This window comes from Grampus griseus (genome assembly GCF_964374135.1).
Source record: "Grampus griseus genome assembly, chromosome: 10".
Classification (NCBI taxonomy): Eukaryota; Metazoa; Chordata; class Mammalia; order Artiodactyla; family Delphinidae; genus Grampus; species Grampus griseus.
In genome coordinates, this window is record NC_139004.1 from 37,967,922 (window position 1) to 37,980,704 (window position 12,783).

Genomic DNA, 12,783 nt, shown 5'->3' on the forward strand with positions numbered 1-12,783 from the left:
AAAGACTTGTCTTCAGCATTTAAGGACCAGGATGTTAATTAAGGCCCCTGCAGGAATGAAGGAAAGAAGATTAATGACACGTATATTCTGGTGATACATCCGAACCCCAAGAGTAAAGAAAATTCTTACATGTTCATAGAAAAAAACGGGAGCCACCTTGTGCATTCGGGAGGGAGGGAAGCCTACCTGGCCTAACTGATCTGAACACAGCGTCTGCTCTGTCCCCCAGGTGGGGCTCTACTTAATTTCTCTGCTCTTTGTGATGCTGACCAGGCTCCCTTTGGAAGAGCTGTTCTTACAGTCGGTGTTCAGAAGGCAATTTGCTCTTCTTTGTTCTCTCCTGGCTGATCTCATCTGTGTTCTAGTTCAGTGATACACCTTTTCTTGTTTTCAAGCTCAGAGCTTTGCAGATTTTTCTGTCACTCCATTGCCATCGTGGGGGAAGTTGATCCCTTAGTCTTTCGGCCCTTGGCATTTGGATGGTCTAATATTTTCTAGACCTTTTTTTGTTTTGTTTTAATGCTAATATAACTCTTTGCCTCCTACTTATTTAAGAACAGTAATTCATCCAAGTAAACAGGGTTAGTGGCAGGAGTAATGGTAAATTTGGTCTATTAACTTTGCTTTTCTTCACTAATTACTGAGAAGGAAAGTGAGTTTACCAAAGCATTGTATGTATCTGAGAGAGATAATAAAGGAGGAAATACTTTGTAGCAATCAAGGGGTAGCTCCATTTAGGATTCTCTTTCCTCTCCAGTCTTCATGATTGGACATCCCAGAGTCTTTGGTCCCTGAAGAACTGATACAATAATCACTTCTGGAGGCTCGACTCAGCACTTTGGGATTGCATTGGAAATACAAAAGGTATCCTCAATTAAGGGGAAGGTAGGAGAGCTAAAGAGAGAACCATGGTTAAATGTACAGTGCAGTGGCATTAAGTACATTCACATTGTTGTGCAGTTATCACCACTCTTCTCCAGAACTTTTTCATCTTCCCCAAAAGACACTCTATATCCATTAAACAACCACTCTATTCTCTGCTCCCCTCAGCCCCTGGTAATCTCTATTCTACTTTCTGTGTCTATAATTTTTTTTTAAATATTTATTTATTTATTTGGTTGGTTGACTGGTTGTACAGGGTGTTAGTTGCGGCAGGTGGGCTCCTTAGTTGTGGCATGCAAACTCTTAGTGGTGGCATGCATGTGAGATCTAGTTCCCTGACCAGGGATCGAACCCGGGCCCCCTGCATTGGGAGTGTGGAGTCTTATCCACTGCGCCACCAGGGAAGTCCCTGTCTCTATAAATTTGCCTATTCTAAGTACCTCATATAAGTAGAATCATACAATATTTGTCCTTTTGTGTCTTGCTTATTTCACTTAACATAATGTTTTCCAGTTCATCCATGTTTAGCATGTATCAGAATTTCATTCCTTTTTATGGAATAATATTCATTTTAATAATAACATAATACATATTGCACACATACCATATTTTGTTTATGGACACTTGGAGTTTTTCCACCTTTTGGCTTTTGTGACTACTGCTACTGTATCTGTTTGAGTCTCTGTTTTTGCTTCTTTGGGGTACATACCTAGGAGTGGAATAGCTGGATCATATGGTGATTCTGTGTTTAATACTTTGAGGAACCACCAAACCTTTTCACAGAGGCTGCACCATTTTACATTACTGCCAGCAGTGCATGAGGGTTCTGATTTCTCTACATCTTCACCAACACTTGTCATTTTTCCTTTTTTGATAATAGCCATCCTCATGAGTGTGAAGTGGTATCTCATTGTGATTTTGACTTGCATTTCCCTTTTGAATAAGGATGTTGAACATCTTTTCACATGCTTATTGGCTCTTTGTATATCTTCTTGCAGGTTTCTTTTTTAAAGGAGAAAACGTAAATGTATGAGCATATATAAGAGCATTGTTCATCGTCTCCCCATTCCGCACCCCGGTATGGAAGAAGCAAATTAACTGGGGGAAAGTAGGTGAATAAATACAGTGTGCAGTTTCATATAGACATATAGTCTGTCTTTATATTTGATCTCATTTCCTCTGCATGCATGTATATCTCTCTTTTGTGTGTGTCTTGCCTACAAATAGATAACTACTCCTGACACTCCTGTGTTACTGGACTTGAATGTTTGATAGAGGCCTGGGGTTGAAAGTAAATGAGGGCTTCCCAGTTAGTCCTTACATGAATATTTTCAAAATTAGGATGCACTTATACTGCATTCAGTTACAAGCCTTTCCTTGTGTTTTCTCTCTTTCTTTTGTGTTTTAGTTTTAGGAGACTGAAAGCCTTTATGGCCCAGACATCTATGGTACTTAGAAAGAGTGCTGCTGTAATTTTGTAATTTTCTGTGTTTCTAACAAAGTAGCCAGTTCCTATATGCTTTCTTGTCTTCTTTCTGAAAACTCTTCTGTTAGACAGTAGGATAATCTGTGATACAAGATATCTATATTTTAACAAAGAGAACAACTACAACAGTAGGTAATATACATGGTTAATTAGTGGATAAACCTTTAAAATGATTTCTCATTTGGGGGAATATGACAATTTAGTTATGTTAACTGAAGTTTTCAGTACACTGTTGATGAAATTTTAAGCTTAGTCTCATTTTTCTGTGATGTCTCAGGTGTTTGCTGACCAGCACTTTGGAGAGTGCATGCTTATCTGGCATGTCCATAACAGAACAAACTGTGTGTTCCCTCTCTGAGGCTCTGGGCAGCAATTTTCCCCTTTGGACAGTTCAGGACAGTGAGCTTTATCATAGATTAATATCCATAGCTACAGAGTGATTTTAAATCCAGAATAAACCTAGGGTAGGGGAACGAAGAAAAGGCTCTCTTATGAAAAAAGTGAAATTTTCTTAGTGTGTCTTACAGGTTTTTAGGAATTAAAAAAGGCTGTTCTTACAGCCTTTTTTTCATGTAACATTAGATCAAGGAAGAAGTTTTTCTTTATTTGTTTTGTTTGCTTACAAAAATCTATACCCCAAATGGTATAACTGGAATTAAGGGGAAGTACTTGGAATGTTCAGTTTATTTCTTTCTTCTTCCAGATTTATCTGCCTTTGAAAGTTCAACAAAGTTTTAGTGTTGTTTTTATCTTTGTGTTTTAATTAATTTAATTCGTGCTACCTCTTTTCACATGGACTCCATACTAGTCAGAATCCTTCTGAGATTACAAAGATTATTTGTATCCCTTCAAGTGTTAGAACCAAAAATGAAGAGCAAATTCCTTTATCAAATGAGATTTATAAAGCTTGCAAATCAACTTATACAAGTTCCCTATTTATTTAAATTTTAGCAAGCCATTGTTTCCAAAGGGGAAGGTTAGAAGAAAAGAAAATGTTTTTTGATTGACAGTATTTTCATTTAAAAGTTTAGCTGATCTACAAATGACAAACATTCAGAAGAAAGGCATTGCCTTTGGATGTGTTGTAGTCATGCTCTCTGAATGCTCTGTTTTTAGCTTTTGGTGATATTTGTGCTCACACATGCTCTCTCTCAAGTGATTTGAAAGTAAGTGGCAGACATCATGGCACCTCACCCCTAAATACTTCAGCATGTGTCTCCTAAGAATGAGGATATTATTCTCTATAAAACCACAATGCTATATCACACTCCAGAAGGCTAACATTATACAGTAATAATAAGGTAATATATGGTCTGTTTTTCCAAATTTTCCTAATTCTCACAAAAATGTGCTTTTATAAATTTTTATTCCCCCTAATCCAGGATCCAGCCAAGGATCACACACTGCATTTGGTGGCTGTGTCTCTTTAGTCTTTTTTAAACCAGAACAGGCCCCTTTTCTTTTTTTTTTAACTTTTTTTTTGTCTTTCATAACATTAACATTTTGAGGAGTCTAGGCCAGTTGTAGAATGTTCCGCAACCTAATTTTGTCTTTTCTTCTTGATTAGTTTCAGGTTAAATGTTTTTGGTAGGAATACCACATGTATGCTTCCCATTACATCACATCAGGAGGCACACTGATACTGGTTTGTGTTAATATAGAAGATGCAGAGTTTGGTCATAATGCAGATCACTTGTGTGAAGGGGGAGGTTTGTCAGATCACTCCACTGGAAAGCCCTTTTTCCTTTTTTAATAATAAGTAATCTGTAGGTTCATGTTTTGAGACTGTGTAACTGTCCTGTTCCCTAATAACCTTTCATTTGGTGGTTTTAATTTGTTTATTGATTTACTCCAGGGTTTCCCCAGGGGTTTACTGATGGATGTCTATGTACCTGTAAAGCACCAGGAAATTTTTTCTGTGTGTATGTATTTTTCCAGGGATACGGTCCAACACCTCCAGAGTGTTTAAAAGATCTTTTCCCTCTGTTTTTGAGGTGGCTCCTGCAAATTTCTATGCATCAGAGAGTGTTTTATAAGTGGTAGGTTACTGGAATTAGGGAACAAACCCTGTTCATCTGATTTCCCTAATTATCTTGCCCAGCATCACACAACAAGTAGGTACTTAATTTTTGTTGTTGTTTGTTTGAGAACGCTTTGTTCTGGCCTTTCCCTTATCCTGAGCCAAGCATTTGGATCTTTTGTGTTTGGCATAAAGTGTACTAGAAATTAAAGCAAAGGGCTAAGCCCCTGGTTTTTGGTGTTCTCTTTGAAGATTTGGGGTCACAGCAAAATTTGTTTTGTGTCTTTGTTGACACTGAAGTAAATTTAGGTCAATTGGAAATGATTTAAAACACTGTATCAACTATATTTAGTTGTCTAATTATCAGTTGTATCAGTAAGACATTTTTCACAAGTGTAAAATAGCACTTTTTAACTGTGTAGGCAAGAGGGTCCCACAGGTGACTTAGGGAGCCTTATGTCCATTATTAGCCTAATACTGAATAGCTGTAGAAGTGATTAATTCTTGTCTTCCCCTGCTCAACCAGGAGAGCAGTATGGAATTCATCATGGCAGCAGCCAGCAAGGTGTGTTTTGTTTTGTCTTGTTGATTAGCCTGTTGGTATTTGCCTTGCATGAAGTATCTGTCATTTAGGTGACTGATGATAATAATAAGAGTTAACATTGGAATAGTATACTTTTAACATATACATTATACCATTTAATCCAGAAGATCACTCTGTGAAAGTAGATATTATTTTTATTCTAATTACACAGGTAGGGAAAAAAGCTTAGAGAAGTTAAAGTAAGCACATCAAACAGCTTGTAAGGAGCTCCAGATTCCTTGACCTTTCTGTCATTCCAGTCTAAAAGGTAGAGGCATTCTAAGGAATCTAAATATGGACAAAGCATGGCCCTGCTCTCAAGGATCTTTTAAATACAACAAGTGTGTTGTCTTACCGAATGTATTATAGACAACAAATGAAGGGGAGAGCTAAGGAAGTACGGAAAAGGGCAGACAACTATAAGATAGAAGGTCAAGTTTGGTAAGATGGAGGTAGCATTTGAGTGGGAAAAATGGGGATTTTATTTTTCTTTAATTTTTTTAATTTTTATTTATTTTTGGCTGTGTTGGGTCTTCATTGCTGCATGCGGGCTTTCTCTAGTTGCGCCGACTGGGGCTACTCTTCATTGAGGTGCACGGGCTTCTCACTGCGGTGGCTTCTCTTGTTGCGGAGCACGGGCTCTAGGCGCATGGGTTTCAGTAGTTGTGGCTCGTGGGCTCTAGAGCACAGGCTCAGTAGTTGTGGCGCACGGGCATAGTTGCTCTGCGGCATGTGGGATCTTCCCGGACCAGGACTGGAACATATGTCCCCTGCATTGGCAGGTGGATTCTTATCCACTGTGCCACCAGGGAAGCCCAAGAGTGGGGATTTTAAAAAAGAGTGACCAAGAGCATGAAGATGGGAAAGCACGGGACTTGTTATGGGAGAAGAATTGGTCTGGTTTGGCTAGAGCATGAGCTGCATGAAAGAAAGTAGTGGAAGCTAGACCTGAAAGATAGGTAAGGATCATGTTGTGGAGGGCCTGGAATGCCATGGTAGGGAAGAACCTCATTCCAAAGGAACTTCTGAGCAGGAAATGAAAAATGTGGCTCTATAAAAGAGTTTGTGCTAATCTCTTAACATTTGTTATCTCATTAATGCCTCACAGTAACCCTATGAACAAAAACTCCATCCATTTTACAGATGTGAAACTGAGGCTCAGTGACTTTAAATTTGCAAATACCAAACAGATATTGCTGGAGCTAGGACTCAGACTAGGGTCTGTCATTTTGAAAGCCTGTCCTGTTTTTCACTGTGATATATTGTCATTTCTTTTATCAGATCACCTGATAAGTTCTTAATTCTCTGTCAAGAATATGGCTGTAGGAAAAGGACGTTTTCAAAGTTCTGAAAGGACTACTTCTCAATGTGTAATCATGCTAAGGAATATAATCACTATCAAACCTGACTTGTTCTGCTCTCCTTTTGGGATCAGAGCTGGATGGGAAATTGAAGAGTTGGATGATGTTTCATTTACATGCCTCATGATATCAATACATGCTCATAGCAAATGTTTTTATTTTCCTTTTCAGTGTTTAACCTTATTGGCCCTTAGTAAATCTTGGGTCAGCTAAAGCTCAGTTCCTAGGGGCATTTAAGATGCATAAAGAAGTGATACTTTTCCTAGCTAAAATATGTTTCTTCTCAGCAGGTTATCTACTTATAAAAGACAATGACTACTGATGAAGCTGCCAAGAACAATGGAGAAAGCCCCGCAGCAGCTGTTGCTGAACAGGGAGAGGATATTACCTCCAAAAAAGATAGAGGAGTATTAAAGGTGAGGCCACAAGGATGAATGACATTTAGGGAAATTTGCTATCTGGAAAGATTGTTAATAAAAATCTTTTTTTGTTTTTTTGGTTGGAGGTGGAGATAGATAATGTTTATTGAGGCTTACTAAGTACCAAACACTGCAGTTAAATTCCCATTTTGTCTTCATAACTGGAGGTTTATTTTTAATCCCAGATTATAGATGGTAAAACTGAGGGCCAGCTAGGTAAATTAACTTGCCCCAAATCATATATCTTAGTAAATGCAGATCTGGGGTTTAGGTCCAAGTTACGTCTGACTCCAAAAGGCTGTGTCTCTCTATTCTCAGAGTGTATAAATGGGTGATTATTTTAATATAATATTTAAATATATTAAAGCTAGCTAATGACAATTCAAAAGACTTTTTTAAAAGAAAAAGAAAAGCTAACTTGCAGAGTTCAAAAGGATTGGTTTTTTACATACAAATAGAATTCCTGTGTGCAGTGAAGGTATTTTTTTGAGGTTTCATCAGAGAATATATCTCACTTTTGAATTAGCTTTCCTCCTTAAAAACAATTTTTTCATTCTGTAATTAATCATTTTTACATTGTTTTTAACCTCACAGTGGTTTTGTGAGACAGAGTTCTTTTTGATTCTTCCGTTTATGTATGGAAGATATGTATGTGTTATTATTTCGTATAATAAAGAGAGGTTAAATGGTTTTAGTCATACTAAGTTCTTTTTTCTCCTACACTGTTGTTATGCGTTCAAGTTTTGTATAATTTATTTTTTTTTGCTGAAAAGATTATCTTAAACATTCTAAATATTACCACTAAGCTGAGTTTTAATATCTCCTTGTGCTATCAGTAGCAAATGAGAATTTTTTTAGTTTGTTTTGGCTAATCTTGCTTATGTGAAAGCTTTTTTCTGCGCCTGAATTTCTTCTGAATATACATGTTTTACTATTAGCTTGCTGTATGCCAAGCCAAAATTTGAAGACTTGAACCTGTAGAATAAGGGCTTTATGCTATCTATAGCATAAGATGTATATTATGATATCTTCATTCAGAGGGCTTTTCAACCTTGTAGCTCTGTGAATTACTCATCCCATACTCCAGAATGCCTCTCAAGACAGTGGAAATTCTGTGGGCCATCTGCAGCATCTCCCTACCTCTGTTTTAAGTTCTTCTCTTTCATCTTTTCAGAGCACTGGTACAGACAACATGGCCCCCAACTTGCCTGAGGCCCTGCTTTGTTCTAGGGAGTAAATCTAATAAGATTTTTAGGCTTGTAGGAAACATTTAGAGATTATAAACCCTTTAAATCTTATGGTTTATCACTGTCTAAAGCCTCATGTTTCACCATGGCTTTTGGTTAAGATTAAATAGGTCTTTTAACTCTATGACCTAGAGCAATTTAGTAACCTATCTGTGGTGAAGTTTCCTCATTTGTAAACTTAGAGTAATAATACTGCCTACCTCATAGAATTATTGAGATTACATAAAGCATTTAGCACAGTGCCATGATTGTAATAATCTCTCTTATTAACTGTTACTGTTTATATTTTTTAAAAGACCAAGGCAGATCTGGGAAGTGAGAAACTAACCCAGGAAGATAAAATTTCTTTTTGGAGCTTACATTTTTAAACTGAATTGAGACTAGATTGTATCCTTAAGACAGCTCCAAATTTAGGCACTAAACTCGTCTTGTTGGGGAAACCGGAAGTGATACCAGAGTATCACTTGCTGATGTGAACAGCTCTGACTCCGTGGTAGCCATTCATCCCATATGCCCAGTTACTTGGTTATAGTCCTAGAAATGCAGATTCCCTCCAGGAGAGGCTCAGGCTCCTAAATACTGCATGCAGTTCATGAACACGAGCACTTCTAGAATATCGTGTGATTTCTTTTAGATTAACTTTTTTTTTTTTTTTTTTTTTTTGCGGTACGTGGGCCTCTGCCGTTGCGGAGCACAGGCTCTGGACGCGCAGGCTCAGCGGCCAGGGCTCACGGGCCTAGCTGCTCTGCGGCGTGTGGGATCTTCCCAGACAGGGGCACGAACCCGTGTCCCCTGCATCAGCAGGCGGACTCTCAACCACTGTGCCACCAGGGAAGCCCCCAAACACTTTTTTTGATGAAGTTGCAGTAATCATTTTTTTTCCTTTAGAATGTCTAGGCTTTTGAGCTAAGAAAGTTATAGAATCTAAGTTCACAGTGTTTATGTGGTGATATGAGGGTGGGGCAAGGAGGATGCATCTCAAAAAAGAATTTAGGAGCAAATAATTGAATTCTTCAGATAAAAATTCAGACCCTTCCCCAAAAATGATGTTTATTGGACATTAGCTACCATCCTCTGTTATCTAATAGAAATGATTAATTTGGCATAAGTGATTGACAGAATAAATTATACACCACATGCCTGGATTTGATTTTCTTTTCCCAGAACTGACCAACTGCATTAGTGGCTTGCTCTGCCAAGAACAAAATAAATATACTGGATTTTATGATAGTTAAATGTTTTTCAACTTGGAGCTTTTTGGCATTTCCTTTACTAGAACACAAGTTATTCAGTATCATATCAAACTGTGCAGTGGTACTGTTTTTTTTACACTTTGAATATTCTTCAAATAGTAGGAAGTATAACCTTTTTTTTTTTTTAAGATGCTCATGTGATTTTTTATTTTATTTTATTTTTTTTTTAAATTTACGAATATTTCATTGTTGTAAAGTTAAAGCCATAAAAATAATCAAATGGCCTACTATCATACCGTTAGAAGAAAAAAAAAAAAAAGGTGTTCATGAGAGTTCCATATTAGAATACAAGTTTTCCTTAGGCACCTGTTTATGTATGCTATTCTGCTCTTTACAATAAATAATTAAATTTAAAAGACTTAATTCCTCACTTTTAAGACCTTATTAGTTTACAAATTACATATTGACCTATGCTAAATTTTATACCGACCCATGCTAATGAATTCAGTACAGAAAACAAAAAACACTGCACTCAAGCAAACTACATATATATATATATATATATATATATAACTTATATGAGAATTGCTACTCCAGCTTTCTTTTGGTTTCCATTTGCATGAAATACCTTTTTCCATCCCCTTACTTTCAGTCTGTATGTGTCTCTAGGTCTAAAGTGGGTCTCTTGTAGACAGCAAATATATGGGTCTTGTTTTTGTATCCATTCAGCCAATCTGTGTCTTTTGGTGGGAGCATTTAGTCCATTTACATTTAAGGTAATTATCGATATGTGTGTTCCCATTCCCATTTTCTTAATTGTTTTGGGTTTGTTATTGTAGGTCTTTTCCTTCTTTTGTGTTTCTTGCCTAGAGAAGTTCCTTTAGCAGTTGTTGTAGAGCTGGTTTGGTGGTGCTGAACTCTCTCAGCTTTTGCTTGTCTCTAAAGGTTTTAATTTCTCCATCAAATCTGAATGAGATCCTTGCTGGGTAGAGTAATCTTGGTTGCAGGTTTTTCTCCTTCAACACTTTCAATATGTCCTGCCACTCCCTTCTGGCTTGCAGAGTTTCTGCTGAAAGATCAGCTGTTAACCTTATGGGGATTCCCTTGTGTGTTATTTGTTGTTTTTCCCTTGCTGCTTTTAATATGTTTTCTTTGTATTTAATTTTTGACAGTTTGATTAATATGTGTCTTGGCGTATTTCTCCTTGGATTTATCCTGTATGGGACTCTCTGTGCTTCCTGGACTTGATTAACTATTTCCTTTCCCATATTAGGGAAGTTTTCAACTATAATCTCTTCAAATATTTTCTCAGTCCCTTTCTTTTTCTCTTCTTCTTCTGGAACCCCTATAATTCGAATGTTGGTGCGTTTAATGTTGTCCCAGAGGTCTCTGAGACTGTCCTCAGTTCTTTTCATTCTTTTTTCTTTATTCTGCTCTGCAGTAGTTATTTCCACTATTTTATCTTCCAGGTCACTTATCCGTTCTTCTGCCTCAGTTATTCTGCTATTGATCCCATCTAGAGTACTTTTAATTTCATTTATTGTGTTGTTCATCGTTGCTTGTTTCATCTTTAGTTCTTCTAGGTCCTTGTTAACTGATTCTTGCATTTTGTCCATTCTATTGTCCATTCTATCTCCAAGATTTCGGATCAACCTTACTATCATTATTCTGAATTCTTTTTCAGATAGACTGCCTATTTCCTCTTCATTTGTTAGGTCTGGTGGGTTTTTATCTTGCTCCTTCATCTGCTGTGTGTTTTTCTGTCTTTTCATTTTGCTTATCTTACTGTGTTTGTGGTCTCCTTTTTTGCAGGCTGAAGGTTCGTAGTTCCTGTTGTTTTTTGTGTCTGTCTCCAGTGGCTAAGGTTGGTTCAGTGGGTTGTGTCGGCTTCCTGGTGGAGGGTACTAGTGCCTGTGTTCTGGTGGATGAGGCTGGATCTTGTCTTTCTGGTGGGCAGGTCCACGTCTGGTGGTGTGTTTTGGGGTGTCTGTAGACTTATTATGATTTTGGGCAGCCTCTCTGCTAATGGGTGGGGTTGTGTTCCTGTCTTGCTAGTTGTTTGGCATAGGATGTCCAGCACTGTAGCTTGCTGGTCGTTGAGTGAAGCTGGGTGCTGGCGTTGAGATGGAGATCTCTCGGAGATTTTTGCTGTTTGATATTATGTGCAGCTGGGAGGCCTCTTGTGGACCAGTGTCCTGAAGTTGGCTCTCCCACCTCAGAGGCACAGCACTGACTCCTGGCTGCAGCACCAAGAGCCTTTCATCCACAGGGCTCCTTAATTTGGGATGATTCGTTGACTATTCAGGTATTCCACAGATGCAGGGTATATCAAGTTGATTGTGGAGCTTTAATCCGCTGCTTCTGAGGCTGCTGGGAGAGATTTCCCTTTCTCTTCTTTGTTCTCACAGCTCCCAGGGGCTCAGCTTTGGATTTGGCCCCGCCTGTGCGTGTAGGTCGCCGGAGGGCGTCTGTTCTTTGCTCAGACAGGACGGGGTTAAAGGAGCCGCTGATTCGGAGGCTCTGGCTCACTCAGGCCGGGGGGTAGGGAGGGTCACGGAGTGTGGGGCGGGCCTGCAGCGGCAGAGGCCGGGGTGACGTTGCAGCCTGAGGCGCGCCGTGCGTTCTCCCGGGGGAGTTGTCCCTGGATCCCGGGACCCTGGCAGTGGCGGGCTGCACAGGCTCCCCGGAAGGGCGTGTGGCTAGTGACCTGTGTTCGCACACAGGCCTCCTGGCGGCGGCAGCAGCGGCCCTAGCGTCCCATGTCCATCTCTGGGCTCCGCACTCTTAGCCGCGGCTCGCGCCCGTCCCTGGAGCTGGAGCTCTCTCAAGCAGCGTTCTTAATCCCCTCTCCTCGTGCACCAGGAAACAAAGAGGGACGTAAAAGTCTCTTGCCTCTTCGGCAGGTCCAGACTTTTCCCCGGACTCTCTCCCGGCTAGCCGCGGTGCACTAACGCCCTGCAGGCTGTGTTCACGCCGCCAACCTCAGTCCTCTCCCGGCGCTCCGACAAAAGCCGGAGCCTCAGCTCCCAGTCCCGCCCGCCCCGGCGGGCGAGCAGACAAGCCTCTCGGCTGGTGAGTTCCGGTCGGCCCGATCCTCTGCGCTGGAATCTGTCCGCTTTGCCCTCCGCACCCCTGTTGCTGTGCTCTCCTCCGCGGCTCCCAAGCTCCCCCACTCCGCCTCCCGAAGTCTCCACCCGCGAAGGGGCTTCCTAGTGTGTGGACACTTTTCCTCCTTCACAGCTCTTTCCCGCTGGTGCAGGACCCGTCCCTATCCTTTTGTCTCTGTTTAGTTTTTTCTTTTGCCCTAACCAGGTACGTGGGGGGTTCCTTGCCTTTTGGGAGGTCTGAGGTCTTCTGCCAGCGTTCAGTAGGTGCTCCGTAGGAGTTGTTCCACGCGTAGATGTATTTCTGGTGTATCTGTGGGGAGGAAGGTGATCTCCGCGTCTTACTCTTCCGCCATCTTCCCGGAAGTCAGTATAACCTTTATATCAGGAAATTGGGCTTTTTGAAATTAAACCAGACTAGTGGAATCTAGTCAAAAGATAATGTTTTTAGCAAAGGAGAGAAATAAAAATCTCACCTTTGAAACTTT

General features: G+C 40.0%; 1 protein-coding gene across 21 annotated transcripts in view; it reads left to right on the forward strand.

The window, feature by feature from the left end:
- The window catches only part of FKBP5 (FKBP prolyl isomerase 5), a 96,808-nt gene that overhangs the window by 33,094 nt on the left and 50,931 nt on the right, over positions 1-12,783 (forward strand). For 6 of the 21 annotated variants that reach the window (XM_082662655.1, XM_082662637.1, XM_082662645.1 and 3 more), the window contains 3 exons: positions 1,881-1,994; positions 4,915-4,953; positions 6,623-6,748. In XM_082662655.1, the coding sequence (XP_082518781.1) occupies positions 6,644-6,748 (105 nt within the window). In that variant the 5' untranslated portion in view covers positions 1,881-1,994; positions 4,915-4,953; positions 6,623-6,643. Of the gene's footprint in view, positions 1-782; positions 865-1,880; positions 1,995-3,517; positions 3,535-3,600; positions 4,954-5,064; positions 6,749-12,783 lie in introns of those variants that run through there. The other 15 variants (XM_082662639.1, XM_082662657.1, XM_082662644.1 and 12 more) reach the window with 12 other exon arrangements.